The sequence below is a fragment of the Camarhynchus parvulus genome, chromosome 1A (assembly GCF_901933205.1).
Source record: "Camarhynchus parvulus chromosome 1A, STF_HiC, whole genome shotgun sequence".
NCBI classification, from domain to species: Eukaryota; Metazoa; Chordata; class Aves; order Passeriformes; family Thraupidae; genus Camarhynchus; species Camarhynchus parvulus.
In genome coordinates this window covers 47,953,023-47,970,262 of record NC_044586.1, presented here as the reverse complement: position 1 = coordinate 47,970,262, position 17,240 = coordinate 47,953,023, and the positions used below count along the sequence as shown (strand labels likewise).

Here is a 17,240-nt window from a genome sequence, read left to right as displayed (position 1 = left end):
AAAGGATGATGAGCCATAGCAGGGGCCATGAGAAGTTGCTGACAGCACAGAAGAGCCTCCCCTGATGATGCAGGATGTGTACCTCTGTCTACAAAAGTGCATCCCTTCATAAAGCACTGGATCAGGTGGGGAAAGGTTAATGGCAGGGCAAAGGAAGAAGTTCACAGTGTGTTAAACCTTGAAATAATTAATCATAAATTACTGATTTGCACACTAGCTTCTACAAAAGAAATAAATATTAGGGGTCAGCATTCTTCTTAATGCACATACATAATGTCAATTAACACAAAAGGAATTATTGAATACATTGACAGAGACCCTTCCTTTAATTGGTACAATATGCAAAATACAAAGCTTCGATTTTATTAATAACTTTTCAACACACAGATAGTCTAAATAAGCAGTTTCTAATTCTCCTCAAAGAAATTGGGCTATTACACAAGTCTCATGTCTAAACATCTGTGTGACAGAAATCCATTCTCTCCCCTGCATCTCTTGCATCTTCCCATGCTGGGTCCAAATTTCGAGTTGCACTTCTGTTACCCCTTGACTGCACACAAAATCCTCATGCCAGCTCAGGATTTACCTTATTTTGCTTTCTGAAATGAAATACTAAAATATGTATAATCCAGAGAAAACCTGGCAGCTGGTGAGCAAAACACACTTGAACTCTTCCTGAACTGCCATTTGACCAATGCTTATTCAAGAAATTATTCTGAAGTCATGCCACTATGACTATAAAAAGCAAATATGCATTGCAAAAAATAATTTACAATAGTTTACTAACAAAAAGGCTGTGGGGAATGCAGTATTCTTTTATGAAACTCCTGTTTTTTCTTTACACAGTTTCTCTCAATTATTGATATCATATAGCTATCCCATCTCCAGGGTTTTTTTTAAATCTCTTTCATATATCCCACATTCTAGTAACTCCTAGCAACCATAAGGCATTGTTGTACATGGGAGATCAAATTTTAAACATACTTAACATACTGAATTTGTGACAGCATAACTAAGTTAACCACAAATGTGGATTAATTTCTCATTAAAACTGTTGTAATTATACTGGTATGAGAAAAAAATTTCCTGACCAGAGGTCTATACACACTGAGGAGATCTCTAAATTATGGTACAACATTACTGAAAACAGATAATCAAAATGATTCTCATCTCTGCATTAAAAAAACAAAGCAAAACAAAACAAAACAAAACTCAGTCTGTTGTGGAAAAACACTGGCAAATTTTTCCAGACTAAAGTCTCCCCTCTAGGCATGTCGAGAACCCAGTGAGTATTCTGTCAATCACTGGAAAAACGGGTCTTGAAGATTCTGTCTGTACAGACTATTGACGTGTTGAAGCTTCAAAACGTGGCAATTTCTATCCTGTACAATAGAGCTGGCAGAACCTTGGAAGTTTAGGAGCTTTCAGGACCAGGCTTCTTGGCTGGTACAGCATGCATTGCTCCACTGGCTACTTTGGGAGAGGTTACTCTCCTGGCATTGTATGTCACACTGGAAAGTGATGAAGGGCTTAATGAAGTTTTTGAGAAACTTGACAAAATCCCTTAACAAAGGATATTAATGGCTGAATTTGCCTTTTCCCAAGTATTTTCTGGTGGGTGACCTGCCTGTTTGCTCTGCATCAAGGACAGACTCTCTATATGATTTTTCCAGCAGTGCTTCCTAGCCACTCTATGAATTCCCAGTATCTCCCTTCTGGAAGCTCCCCATCCCCTTCCATGTTCTTTACAGGGCAGACTGTGCTGAGAGGCAGCCTTACATGCCCCATTTTCCATCATTTTGTTAATTTGCATTTCAATGTCTACATCATTACAAATGTGCTTTCTTTCACAAGTGGTGCCTATCTTTTTTGTATTTTTCACAATTTTGATGAGTTTGTCTGAAGCTATGGAAAGGCATAATGCCACAACAGCAGTAAACAGATTGGAACCACTGTAGATGCACTGCTACTTCCATCTATCATCTTTATTGCTTCTTCAGCTGCCAAAGTGCTCTGTAAATGGTGGCTGGAACTCTGTTCAGCAGACTTCCCTCAGTGGGAATTGTTTTCCAGAGCCATATAACAATTACTAATGACTACTAGCCTTTAAAGTAGTCCCTACTTCAGCTGCAACAGTGATGCTGCCATATATTGTGATATTCTAATAAAAATAAACCAAAACTGAATACCAGGGTTTGAAAGCAAGTAACCATTACTCTTCATAAATGTAAATGGAGGAAAATACATGCCAAAGTAATATATCTCCATGGGCTTCCATAGCTTAAGTGGGGGGGGAGAAGAGAGAAGTAGATTCAGCTCACCTAATTTTGCAATCCAGAATTTGGCATGTTCTCTAGGAATGTCATGGCCCATAGAAGGAAACAAACACTCTCACCAGGAAACTCATTCCAAAACCGGTGTCTAAATTAAGTGGGATGATTTGTTCTCTAGAGGTGTCTGTTTCTCCAATGACTAGAATTAGATAATGAGCTTAAACTAGGCACTCCACTTGTCAAGAGCTAAAATTGTAGAACCAAATGGCTGATATCATCAACAGTCCTGACAGTGATACCATAGTGATATCAGACTGATCCAAAGCTATGACCTGCTCCTACCCCAAGAAGGCTACATGGACAAAGCACACCCATCCTTTAACGGCTGCTGCAGGAGCTGAAGTATGCAAGCTCAAGAAATCACTGCCACATTGGGACCTTAATTCTTCAAAAGGGAAGAAGCAGCAGCACAACTGTAGTGTCTTCATAAAGAGCTGATGTGTTACAAGCACAGTCCCTGCTAGAAGAAGAAAGGAATGGGAAGGCATATTTGCTGAGCAAGCAAGACGTGGAGTGAGAGGGGTATCTCCATGCACTTGGAGATGGCCAGAATTAATCTAAGGCACATATGAAATATCCTTCTTCATAAAATTGAGACCATGGGGGAACTACCCTATCCATGGTATACTTGAATACTTCCTTCCCCTTATTTAGAAGTGCCCTGGCCCTCCTCTAGTCTGTTTTACTGCACCTAAAAAAGAAATCTAAACAAACTGTTTCAAATATTTACCTTCCTTTTTCGCAACTGTCAATATCCCAGCAAAAGTTGCTACTGCATGGCAGCAGTTACACTGCTGTGCTTTAGAGAAAACTCTGACCCTGCAACTGCTGTCAAATGTGACCAATAAAAATGGGCTTGGACACCTGCAAATCCCAGGGCCCCAGTGCATGGGGCAATGCTTTTCTGCTTCATGAAGCAAACCCCTCTTGTTCTGAGAAATGAAAACTGCACATTAGAAGAATATTCACTGTAGGCTGTGGGCTGCTAATAAAGGAATAAAAGAGAAGAAAGGTATTCTCTAGTTTTCTGTCTAATGTACTTTGCCTGAAAGATGGAAAACTGAGGAAATTATATGTTTACCTTTATGGTAAAATGCTTCTTCTTGGGTGGATGCCAGACAGTGGTGGTTGAATGAATGAATGCCCGCAAAGGTGTTAAGGATGTCACAAGCACATATGCTTTGATGATTACAGAAAAGTCTTGAGCTTTAAGGACATCCTTGTGGTCTGATGTTGACACTTGATTCCTGGAACGTAATAAAAATATGTAGCATTAATACAGTTCTTTTGCAAATGAGCTATAAGAAAATAGTGAAATAGTGAAATTAGTGGAAATAGGAAATTAGCCCTTTTTCCCCCAAGTTATGCAATACAGTAGGTTAAATCAAGTAGGCTGAAACAAGGCTGTACATCAAGTACTTTTACTGATTTCAGCATTTTTAACTCTTAGTTTCCAAACACAGGAAGCAACTATATTTGGAGGGATTGATGTTTGAGAGTACATATAGGTAACGGCATTGTGGGAATAATTAAGCGTTACAAATCCAGGCTATTCAGAGTGAATGATTAAATCAAGATTAAACTAAACATTAAAGAAATCCAATCATGTTAAATAACAGAAATGCATAGTCAGGTTACCCTATTTAATGCTGATTTGTAGTAAATTCAGAAGAACATCCCCATCCAACCCTATGGAAAGACTGCACTATTGTTTGCACTTTCTTCTGTAATAAAGGGACAGAAACATGCGGTGCTGCACACTTCCCCTAAGGAAAGCCATATACAATCATTCCAAATATTAAGACTAGAAATAAGCTATAACAAATCAGTTAAACCTAAGAATTCTGCAAGCAACTTTGTTTAAGAAGTGATGCAGCTCTCTAAAAACTGGCCTACAGCTTCCATAGTACACACAAAGAGAGTCTGCCACAGAAATAGAATAGAAAAAAAGCAAACCCAAGAAAAAACCTGCTATTTAAAAGTTCATTACTTGGGGAAATCTGAGCTATATTTGTGCATATTCACAATGGCGTTATTAACCTGTCTGTTAAAATCTCTGAGCATCCATTTACCTCATAGAAAATTCAATGGGAAGATGACTATAGAAATTATGGGTCTCTAAGACTGATTACTGATAAAAGACAAGGGGCTCTTCTTCCATTTCTGTGTAATTTTTGGCAATATGTGGCCTTTTCAGACCTCAATTTTGCTATCTGTTAAGTCTAATAACATCTATCTTAAAGAGAAATTTTTCTCCCCTCTGCAGAATAGCAGGTCCTCAGAACATAAAATTTGTGAAATAGTGTGATGTAGGAAACAGCACTTGATAACAGACAAATTATCAAGCAGTTCTTGGTTCTTCACCTTAAGGGGGGGATCTCTGTGCAAAGGACTACATCTACATATGTGTGTCTGTGGTAGGGGCAAAGCAGGGATAGGAGCAGGAAACAGCTCAGCCACCATGAGACCTAAAGGTTCAGGAGTGTCTCTGGGTCTGTATTTATTTGTTGAGGTGTTTCAATGCCTCAAAGATTTAGACATTTATACCCAAAACATGTGCAAACTTGGCTAATACAGAAAGAAACATTCTCCAAGTATGAGATGCAATACATCCAAGTGTAGAATACAGAAACAGGCATTCTGCAAGTATGAGATGCAATACATCCAAGTGCTCCATCTGCTGTGGTCTCCTCTTTTGCTGCATTCTGTGTCCTTGACTCCCAAATAACTTTGTGCTGAAGCACTGGCAGTTTCTGAGGGTGGGTCATCATTAACTTACAGCTTTGTGCTCATGCTCTGCTTCCACCAGTGCTGCAGATGGGAGGCATGTGCCTGCTCAGTGACTGCACTGCCCTGGGACACACTTTGTGCGGCGCTGGCCCTTGACAGTCCAGGCTGGCCAGAACAGTCTGGGGTCACAAGTGGGAGCTGCAGATCTGAAAAAGTACCAGGGGGATGAGAAAGGAAGTCAGCAGAGCATTGAAAGCCAGGGCAGTCTCCTGCTGCCAAGGATTAAGTTATAAAACACAATAGAGAAAAGCTACCAACATCAGATGAAAATGTAAAATAACAAATGCTGAGACAATAAACATTTTTGGATCTGCTTCACCCCAACCAAGCACGCCCTTCCAGCTGCAAGCTGCAGGCTGAAAGGCTTAGCTGCCACTCCCACTTCAGAGGTGAATGCAGGAATACTGCATACAAAAAGCATCCCCTTTTTCCTTCTTGCAAAAACCTGAAATCCTTGATTTCCAAATATAGAATACCAAAACTTACTTCCTCATGGAACACTAATTACGATTAATGGGGATAAGAAACTTCTTCGAATAAAGACCAAGGGACTTTGCTACTGTAACAATATAGCTCAATAAATAAGCTCATATCCTTGTTTCTGTGTTCACCACTAAGGCTACAATTTGCAGGTACTGAAACCTATGGGAGTCTTAGTTCTGCCACCAAACACAGCGGGAGCAGGACTGATGTACCACAGTGCTCAAGCTTATTGAGGCATGTGACTATTAATAGTAATCAAAATATTGTGATGTGAGATCAATCAAGGAGTGGCATGTATTTTCTACTTTTACTGTGCTTGATAAAAAGGCACAAAGCCCTCATGTTGTGTCATTATTTCATGTAGGGTAGTACTCATTAATTCTACCACACCTCACATTTCAAGTTCTTAAGTAATGGTCAGGAAAAATCAAGCTGTTCAAATTATTTCCAAACCTTATTGCTTTTCTTTTCATTGACATACTGCATTGTGCTATGCTATGAATTTATTTGTAGAGCTTCTTTTCTAAAACATGCACTCTCAACCTTGGTACATGAAATGAAAAATAAAACTGAAGTTGCATTCCTGGTGATGAGCTGTAAACAGACATTTAAAGAAAAAGCTATTCATGTATTCATTTTCCCAGAGAGTCTATTAAAATGACATTGTGATTGTCTGTATTTATAGGCTGTTCATCAGATCAGCTTGGCTCAACTTTCCAGTCTCAGCTGGGATCTAGAATTAATCTGGTCCTCTGCCTTACATGCACCACTTAGCAGGATTAAAGAATAATCAAAACCAGGCAGTTATTTAATAAAGCATGTGATGCTCAAATTATATCCACACTGACATCTTTCTGTTGTGTTATGCATTACAACTGATTGGAACTTTGCAAGTGACTACCTGGTTTTTGATGGTACAGCAACAAAAGCAGACTGCTCTGCCTACTTGACTGTGTAGTGACAACAGGAGGAAGACAGTAAACTCCCATTAAGTAATTTATTTAGCAGACTTGTTTCTGAATATGTATAGGAACCAGAACTGCAAAATTGAGTTGTATTTTTCCCATATCTGACTTGATGTAAAGACAGAAGGGCATTTTAGTATGGCAATTTCTACCCTGTAGATAGACAATGGCATTTCACCATGGTAATTAGCAATGGTTCCATGTAACTACTCCTATGCATCACTTTAGCCATTTAAAAGAAAGTAAACATTTTACTGAAAATAAGAACATGGCAGAGAAGGGCTGTACAGGTCATTACTCAATGACAAGTGTCTTTTCCTTTTAAAAATATGTTTCTAATTGTGTTGTTAAAGCAACAAGTAACAACTCACAAGACAGAGATTGCAAATAACGAGATGAGGTTTCTGTAACTGTATTTATCCCTCTTAAATGAGAGTTTTAGCTGTTTCAGGGAAAGAAAAAAGATTACTTTGACATTAATTCGTTACTATGCAGTGGACCATTCCTGGAGCTGGATATGCCAAATTAAAACAAGTGGGTAGGGGGAGAGATGAAAAACAAAACTTTTCTCAAATTCTCAAACTACAGGGTAGAAGTTCCTTAGCATTGCCCTAAGTCATTGCAAAATGCTCAACACCAAAAAAAAAAAAAAAAACCCAAATAAACCCCAACCAGACTCCCCCCCCAAAAAACCCAAAAAATCCCAAAACAAACAAAACCAACAACAACAAAAAACCAAAACAGTAAAAAACCACAAACAAACAAAAAAAAATCAACTGCCATGTCTCAAGGAAGAGAAGGTTAAACAAATTTCAGGGTGCTGATGATTACCATTGAAAACTAAAAAAGGGCAATGCTCATAAATTATGCCTCTTTTATAGAGCATCCTGTTTGTACAGTGCCTTACATCTCTTTATTGGTTTTGTGTAGGTATTCCTGTGGGAGACAGCCTATCACATGGGGGCTCTAAGAGGTGAGATTGTCACTAGGTGCTTACTCCTTTGAGATCACTCAGAGCATGTACACCATCAGGCAGAGTCAAGAGGGAGTGACAGTCCCTCACTTTGGTAAATCTACTCCTAGTAATCAATGAACACAATTACCATAATAATAAAGAGACATCAGTAGTGTTGAACTGAGCACACTCAGCTGGATCAGTTCTCATGGCAACTCTTCACCTGCTCCTGCACTCCAAAGCAGTAACAGTGTTCATTAGAGCTGTGTATTTGTTAATCAACTTTATCATCAATGAAAATTAGCCTGCAGTGCCTCTACTGTTTGCAGTAATTGCCATGTTTTTCCATCTTGAAATCACTCTACAAGCTGTTGTTAATTAAGCAGTCCTCTTGAAGTCAGTAAACAACATCAACATTTTATAATGAAAGAGGTGAAGCAGGTTCAGTGGTTGATGTGTCAGGCAGCTTGGAAAACCAAGCTAGAAAGAGTCCCAGCATCCTAATACCATGTCCAGAATACACCCCCTATTTCAAAAATCCAAATCTTATTATTTGTAATTTGTAAATCGTACTTTTTGTAGCAGAGTCTAAAAATAAAAAAAATAATAATAAAAAAAAAGAAGATACTTTTTCTTTTTACAGTGGCTATGCAGTAATGGAAATGTTACACAAAGTGCTGTTTTTCCTGAGGGGCAGCTTCAGGCTTTGCCACACGTATTTGTTGCTGCTGCCATTTTTGATGCTCCAGTGTAAAGCAAGGACCTATGGCTTTCACTTTGACCTGCTTTCACTTCGAAAATAACCATAATTTAATTTCCTTGAAATTCCGGCTTGAAGAAGGTTTCTGATGCTGACATCTCTGGAATGGTACCATTGAAAATACCAACAACACCACTTTACCTCTTCCTAGGGTGTTCACCATGAGGCCATGATGATGAGTAAGGAGGCCACTTCATGTTCTCACCTGAACTCACACAATAACCACAGCAGCAGGTAAAACAGACCTGAGACATAAGAACAGCTGCATGGTACATGCAAAGAGGAGGTATAAAATCCACCAAAGCAAGTCAACACCTCTAGATCAAAAAAATGGAGCACCTCTTTGTTACACACACTGGTGGCAGACACTATTCTGTCAACTACAATCTCTCAAAGTACAACAGTCAAACAGATCAGTTGACAGTGACAACTGATACCTAAAGCAGCAGCCTCACTGACATCTAATGAGGCCTTTCAAGTTTTTTACACAGCTATGACTTCTCGCTCCTTCTCCATCTCTGGCTCACAAGTTATTTGCTTGTCTTTGGCTCAGAGTTCCGAAATGTAACAAGAGATTCAACACATACACAATAAAGAACAGCTGACTTAAGAATTACAATGTGTGGCTGAGCAAAACGTTTACCAACAGCTAGAAGTACATTTGGACAAATTAAGCATTCCTGGAGCAAAGCCAGGCTGCAGCCACCTGGACTGGTTGTAAATGTAAAATGCAAAGCTAAAACACTTATGTTAACACAAACATCTGGTGATCTGCAAAGGCAAGGAATTCAGCAGGAGAATACTCTACTGGTTGAACTAAGTAATGATTGATTGAAAGAAAAGGAAACAGAAGATGAATGAGAACATGTTCTCTTCTTTATCTTTCCTTCTATAGTATCCTTTGATGTTACAAGGAAGGTTATGATGTGAGTTTTTTAATTAATTTCTTACTTTGTACAAGATCAAATAGACTATTTTTATGCACTTCAAACATGGAGCAAGGAATAATTAAGACTATTGTCTGTGAGGAAAAGGTCATTTTGTTTCTCAAGTGCCCATCAACTGTCAGATCTGTTACAAACATTTCAGGAGCAATTAAGTCATCTTGGGAGCTCCTGGTTGTTTAATGAAGCACAAACCTAGATATGGAATGAAATGCAACCGAAGTGATGTGCTTTGTTCTGAGCCCAGTACATTGTTGATATCTTCCATAAAATGAAATTATAAACTCGGCACATTTGCACTTGCAAGTACAAATTGCTTTTCTTTTTATCAGGAAAAGCATTGCTTTAGAACCTTAAAGCACACTGATGCCTGAAACTGTACAGCAGCCTTTCCATCTGCCTTATGGACGTCTTCCTAGATTTTCATAGTGGTAGTCTCTTTCTACCAGAAGCCTCAATTCTCTGACATGAAAAAAAAAAAAGCGCCTCATGGCATTTGTCAGCAGTTTCTACAGTACAATATTCAGGAACTACTGATAACAGGTCCTCTCTATCAGCCTTGCAGGTTTGTATTCCAACAGGGCACCTCAGTGAGCTAGAAGAACTCCACATTGCATTCTGTTCTGGGATCATCCAATTTCCTTATTAGTATGGGCTGCTGGAGCACAAACAGCTTATCTGTGATACAGACAAGGCAACTTGTATTGCTACAACCTGGTCCTCTTCTAGAATTTACAGCTGGGCAATTTTCCAGCCTCTGTAGGTTGGAAAGGTGTGTTTAACAGCTGAAAAGATTGCTCCACGTCAGCAGATGCCTAAAAAGCTTTCACAGATTCTTAGGCAGACTTCTGAGTTCCCCAGGACAAGGAATTTTGATCAAAATAAAACCTAGTAATTTGGCTCAATCAGGTACAGCAACACACTCTAAGCTGTATAAATGTGAAAGCAGTGAGCATTGAAAATGAATTTTTTTTCCCATTTTTCTGTGTTGATTTTAAAGGATGGATGATTTCACTTGAACCACTGCCACTACATGCCTTGAGACTTTTCACAGAAAGCAGATCTATTCCATTCAATTGCCTCCTGCTATCCATTTGATTTTTTTGGATTAAAAGATTGAAACAAAGACTAGTAATTTACTATGGCTTACACATTATGCCCTGAGGTTTCTGAAGAAAGAAAGAGAACCTTTAGCACTCAGTTTTATGACCTATGCATTTAGAAAAGTGTGGCTGTGAAACTCAAAATAGACAATGAATATTTGAAGGAAACTATAAACACTAGGGGCAATCCTGGCCCCCAGTGAAGTCCTGGAAAAATCTGCATTGACTTCACTGGAATTTGGTTTCTTGCTTGAAACTTAATATGTGATGGTGTTGATAAGCATTTTGAGCTTTATTTGTGATGTCAACACTGATGCAAGTCCCATGTCCTGCCTACTGCTGACTACTGATTCAGCTGCTCTTAAAAGCTTTTTACATTAAAAAATGCAGTGATCCCACCCTCTGTAATACACTTAATCTCAAAGCAACACACTCTGTATATTTAGGATGGAGAAAGGTCAAACTACTTGTCATTTCTGGAAGTTTAAACTATCCTAAATAGGTTTAGTATTAAAAACAAAACAATTTTATAGTAAAACAGATCTAGAGGTAAATTAATTTAAGCTGTGGGTTGAAATGCACTGAAATTCACTGTGAAGTTTCAGAATTAAAAAGATAAAATTATAACAGAGCTACATTTGTACGATGCTGTTTGTTTTTCCTTTTAGAAACATCAGCAAATACTTCAGCTTCAGTTTAGATTAATCACTTTTCATGTTTTTTGGCCTCTCTCTTTTGGCAGGTGCACGAAAACCGGTATTTACAGTATTAAGTATGGTATTTGTGTCTTCATTCCTAAAGCATCCTAAGAGTTTAAGTTAGAGGTGTGGGGTTTTTTCCAATATTGTTTAGAAGGGCTGCTTCTTCTGTGTGCACCCTTCATACTAGAACTTAATTACACAGATAAGCTATAAAACTTTGGAAAAAGCAACTCAGTGAAAATGCTGGCTGAGTGTTGCATGATTAGAGTCACAATTCTGTACTAGTGACAGGATAGATTATAGAAGAGTATAGGCCAAGTAATTAACTTAATTTAGCTGCATTACTTCTTTTCAAACGACTAATATTTGCTGTTACATTGCTGTTCTTAGGTAGCTGGGATTTGACACTGCTGTAAAACCAATGAAATTCCTGCCCCATATAGTTTATAATCTAATTAACTGGAAAAAATCAGGTGCTGGTTTTATTGGCCACTCTTGAGGCTCTTATTAACTTCAGTAGCAGAAAGGTAATAGCAACAAACCTGATCAAAACTGGTGTGCAAATATTTGTAAGGGCCAAAAGAAATGCATCCCCCTATAAAAAAGTCAAGTTCCCGTCTCAGAGATTTTGTGTTGCTACAACAGAAAATAAATTTGATCTATAACTTCTCTCTTCCACAGGTGGCTTCACTGAGTTTGCTTCCTACCCTTGGGTCATAACCTTTCATGTGGACTCAGAGTAACCCAAGGGCACTGGGGATAGGCAGCAGGAGAAGAAAGCACAAGGTTAGCACTGGACCACAAACACATCACAGAGTGGGATGTGTCATATAGCTGGACTATCTTGGCTCTCCCTCTCATACAATTTCATCGGGCTCATGCCTATCCCAAGACCTTCTGTGTGGTTAACCCTGCTAGCCAGCCCAGAAAGAGATCATGGGAGCACACAAGGCTGGCAGACGCTCATAACATCTCTGCAATAGAGACACTAATAAACAGAAACACAGAAGGAAGGCATACGACAAAAGTATTACTTAAAAAAAGGACCAGTGATTTTCATGGGTAGAGAAGAAGCTAGTCATGGCACGGGCTGGGCACTGGAAGTGATGAAATTACACAAATGCTTACATGAAAGACAGACTAGTATGGATTCCTCAGGGAACAGGAAAATTAGGGAGGCAATGCTATAAGTAGTTCCACTACTTTCCGAAGGAAAACCTATCAAGTATAGTATTTGTTGTGCATGCACCAGGATGCCTTCCCTGTGCTCTATACTGAATCTTGGCAATTCAGCTCACATTGCAGACTTTAGTCCTCTCCATCTCTACATCTGGGTGTAGTTCCAGGAGGCAGCCAAGCCCAGTTCTAAAGCCACATGCAGTGGATTACCAGGTATGAATATCTGAAATCTCTTCAACAGTCATTCTCCAACCTCAGAGAGCTTCCAGGTCTGGGTCTGGAAGCTGAATTTGAATTTGCAGGAAGATTTAATTTCCAGATCCCTACAACTACTGCAACTTTTGCTGACCTGAGCAGTAAATGCCAGGAGCCTTCCTTCCTTCCTTGGTTCTCCATTAGTTATACCAGAACTTTCTCAAGGCCTAAGTCCCATTTAGTGAGCAGATATCAGGCACTTCAGTAAAAACTGGGCCAATTGCCCTGCAAAAGCAGAAGTTCAAACAATCCTCTCAGACTGCAGCAAGTACTCTTCCATATTGAATTCTAAGATCTGTTACTATTCTTATGTCTCATCACAAATCCATTGCCACAAATCCACACACCCATCTTCTAGCAGCCCTGTATTCAATGGTAATCCAATTTATCCACACACAGCATGTATTTTTTAACCTTTTTTCTTTTCTACTCTTCTTCCAGACTGATTTTCCTAGCTGTTCTATCTTCCCAGCTTCTTTCCCAAAAAGTATATGCATTATTTCCCCCCACCCTACAGAGATAGAAGCAATATGAAATGTCAGACTGACAAGAACACTTTCCATTAAAGAGAAAGAGCAAAGAAACAAGCACTGGCCTGGTATTTTGTATAAATCATTTTCTTTCCTATACAACAGGGGTATGAGAATGGGCACGCTGTCTTAAATACAAAGCCTAGCAGTTTAAGAGTTGCACAACAACAAATAAAAACATCAAAAAACCCAAACAACTTTACCACTGCTTATCAACATCAACACTGTCATAACCACAGTAAATCCAGTATACCATTTTCTCAGCCTTGCTGCCTGATGTTTCTTTCTACAGCATACTATGTCTTTAATTAGAGAACATAATTCTTTGTGTTTTCACTTTTACAGGAAATTGCTTGGCTCCTCCAAGACTGACTAAATGACAGTAATAACAAACCAACTGATCCTCTTTAAGAGAAATTGCAGAGAAACCCTGTTGACTCAAACACACAAGAGTGAAAGTACATAACTGATTCGAAAGGAACAAACTGTTCTGTGGAGGAAATACTGATGAGAGTTGTTCTTTCTGTAAATAATTTTTAAATTGAGGATCAAAAAATCCTGCTAATTTGCAGCTCTGCTGTTGTTGGAAAGAGATCTGTTGGAGAATGCAAGCAAAAGAAAGTGGAAAGAGCTGGCTTTATCAAATGAATGGAAAGGGGAGTATCTGAAGTCTCACCTCTAGACTAGTTTGCTCTAACTTATGCCTTTTTGTCCACTTAACCTGAAATCAAATTATTTACCCTTCTGATTTTAATTCCACCTTTTATGGATGAGTTCCACTCATTCTAAATTGTTACATCCAGTGATACTGAATGGGATTAATTCATGGTTTGAAACCAAAGTCTGGTCTATACAGAGGTGACCGCAGTGTGTACCACAGTCTAAATTCACATTCTTGTCAGTGTACATCAGTGTAGTCTATAAAGTCAGTGTGGAACAATTCAGCTAACCCTGAATTATGCAGAAAAAAAATGGTCTTTTGGGCTTGCTTACTCTAAATACCAAGTGTAAAATTCAGTATCTACAAATAGACATCTATTGCCATTTAGGATACCACAGGATATCCCTCTGAACCTCTAGCTGCTGGACCAAAAGGAGGTCCTGCGCCAAATCTGCCCATTCTACTGGGCATGCTGGACTCTCCATGTCATATTAAGTGCCATGAGAACCTTGTGTTGAAATAGCTATCTCAGCCCTAGGCCCCGTGCTGATGTGGAGATACAAAGATTTGAGATAGAATTTTTTTATTTTTACTTTAAAGTACTTACGCTAATTTAGGTTCAAAACTTTATTGGTAACAGAAAAGTGAGGGATGGGCCTTTTTCTGTATGATAGCTCTTCAGTGGAGTGCTAGAATAATCCTCCTTTGCTGTGTGGGTACAAGTCAGAGCCCTGCTGCAAAGCACATGTATTACCTTGATTTCAATGGGATTTTAACATCAGTCATGAGGTCTTTTCTCTTTGCCAGGAAAGCACTAAAAATATAAGTGAGGAATAAGATGCTTACAAATGGCTCTTCCCTGAAGGCATGATGTGCTAAAGTGACACTGGTTATATACCAGGTGCCCATCAAAGTGTCTCAGTTGGTCAGGCAAGAGAAACTGTTATGAAATGCTTATGAGACAGAACAGGGAGAGATCACTCATTAATTACCATCATAGCCAAAAAATGTGTGGATATTAATTGAATTTATTACCAATCAAATCAGAGTAGGATAATAAGAAATAAAACTAAATCTTAAACACTTTCCCTCCATTCCTCCCTTCTTCCCAGGCTCAATTTTACTCCTGAGTCACTGTGGGATTCACATTCTCTGAACCTGAGAGAAGCAGTGAGAGAAGCAGAGAAAAGAATGATCAAAACATTTCTTATCTCATCTGCTGTGCCTGTGTTGTGCCAAAGTAGAATGCAATATGGAGATTGTTTACCCAGAGTGATGGGGTTTTGTTTCCTTGGCCTATCAGGGCCAAAGATGTGTCCAGACTGTTGGTCAGCAGACAATCACAAGATTTTGTTCAGTTGAGTGCTTGTGCAGTTTCAGTTTAGATGTAGAGTAATATAGTGTAAAATAGTATTGAATAATATAGTATAATAAAGTAATTAATTAGCCTTCTGATATCATGGAGTCCTCCTCATCATTCCTCCCTGCCATGGGGGTTGCCTTGATTTACAATAAGTCACTGCCTCCTTTCTGCAGTGATGCAGAGAGGGGAATGGGAGCTGTGATCAGTTCATCACACATTGCCTCTGCCACTCCTTTCTCCTCATCAGGAGGACTCTTCACACTCCAGCTTGGGGTCCCTTCCCCAGGAGACAGTCCTCTGTGAATTTCTCCAAGAAAAGTCCTTCCCACAGGCTGCAGTTCTTCATTAACTGTTCCACTGTGGGTCCCTCCCATGGGGTGCAGTCCATCAGAAACAGACTGCTCCAGCCTGGGCTCCTCTCTCCACAGGTCCTGCCAGGAGCCTTCCCACAGGGTCACAGCTTCCTTCAGGCCCCCAGCTCTCCTGGCACTGGGTGCTCCATGGGCTGCAGGTGGATCTCTGCTCCCCCGTGTTCCTCCCTGGGCTACAGAGGCAGAGCTGTCACACCACGGGCTGCACAACGGGCTGCAGGCGAATCTCTGCCTGCTCTGCTGCCTGGAGCACCTCCTACCACCCCTTCTTCACTCATCTCTCCAGGTGCTGTTGTGCAATTGTTTTATTTCCCTTCTTAAATATGTTGTCCCAGAGGTGCTACCACCATTGTTAATGGGCTCATCCTTGGACAGTAGCAAACCTATCTTCAAACTGGCTGGCATTGGCTCTGCTGGACTTAAGGGAAGCTTCTGGCAGCTTCTCACAAAAGCCACTCCTGTGCACTCCCCCCTACCAAAAGCTTGCCACGTAAACCCAGTACAGGAGAAAACACTGAATGGCTTAATAAAAGGGTCATATACAAAGCGGCTTGTACCATGTTTATGGACAGCAGTGAAAATGCACGTATTTTAAAGAGAAAGCTCTGTGTGTAGTAAGTACCTCTTTTTTTTTGTGGTTTTGTGGTAGTAAAATCATAAAACCACTCCAATTGGCCTTTCTTCAAGTAGCAGGGTGAACCAATGCTTTTTGAAGGCAATCTTACAACGTGAGCAGGGCCTACAAATTTCTTTAGGCAGTGGGGAGACATAACTGGGGAGCAAGTAATTGCAGAGACTAATCCAACACACTTATTTTAAATACATATTTTAAGATAAAAAGAAGTAGCATTTGTAGGTATCTCTCTCTCCACTGACTTAAATGGCAGACTAGAATACTGCTTTCAGAAGATATATACTCCTAAATGGCTAAATGAGATGTAATGAATCCTTTCCTTCTGTGTTAAATTTGGCAGATATATAAAAAAGGGGAAAAGATAAGGAAGTTTAAGTAGACCTAATATAGTGCACAACAGTTTCGTTTTTTTCCAGTTTCTATTCAAACATGGATTTTACCCATGGTAAATTAGAATTCTTTGGAAATTAGCCCATAACCTTTAAACTTTTCTGGTTGATGATCTTAATACACAATAAAGGCTTTTTATCAGTAAATTATGTCTGGACAGGAACCAAGCTCTGACTCCTTCTCCTTCTCCATGCCACAACATTTTTGTAAAGCTGAACAAACATGTTACACCAAACCCAGGGCACAGAAGTGTAAATACCAGTACACTATATTAACACAAAACAGTCCAAAAAAAAGACAATTATAGCCAAATTATTTCTGCAATATGCAGCAGCTGAAGAATGCAATGTCTTTACCTGGAAAGATAATGTATAATTGTACTCTATATTTAAGTGTGTTTAAAATGGATCATCAGTCTTTTATTTTTTCCCTCTATGCATTCATGACAAAAAATTAAATAGAATTGTAAGTTGACAGTGTCATTTCAAAAACTTCGCATGACAACTATTAAAAGATCATCACCACATAAGCATATTTGAAGAAATCAGATTACCTGAAAAGGCTTTTGCTATCTGGCATAATCCCTCTTGTCTGCAAAGAAAATGCTGGATTTCTGGAAGTAGGTTTACCTGTATGTAAAAAGAGAAGCTTTAATGATTTAATTCAAAAACTGCACTTTTTTATTCAATGGAAAATGCCTTCAATGGGTTTGTGTTTAATTTATCAGAGACACCTCATTTGCAAAACTCCCATCAGTGTCAAGAGGAAATGATGAATTTGCCCTCCCTGCAATATTGGAATAATGAAGTTAAGGTGTGGACTC

The 17,240-nt window shown here is 39.2% G+C and overlaps 1 protein-coding gene across 4 annotated transcripts in view; it reads right to left on the bottom strand.

Annotated features, from left to right (window-relative positions):
- The window catches only part of CPED1 (cadherin like and PC-esterase domain containing 1), a 145,440-nt gene that overhangs the window by 92,147 nt on the left and 36,053 nt on the right, over window positions 1–17,240 (bottom strand). For all 4 annotated transcript variants that reach the window (XM_030959493.1, XM_030959494.1, XM_030959495.1 and 1 more), the window contains 3 exons: window positions 16,971–17,046; window positions 5,113–5,269; window positions 3,415–3,580 (listed from right to left, as the gene is read on the bottom strand). In XM_030959493.1, coding sequence (XP_030815353.1) covers window positions 3,415–3,580; window positions 5,113–5,269; window positions 16,971–17,046 — 399 coding nt within the window. The remainder of the gene's footprint in view (window positions 1–3,414; window positions 3,581–5,112; window positions 5,270–16,970; window positions 17,047–17,240) is intronic.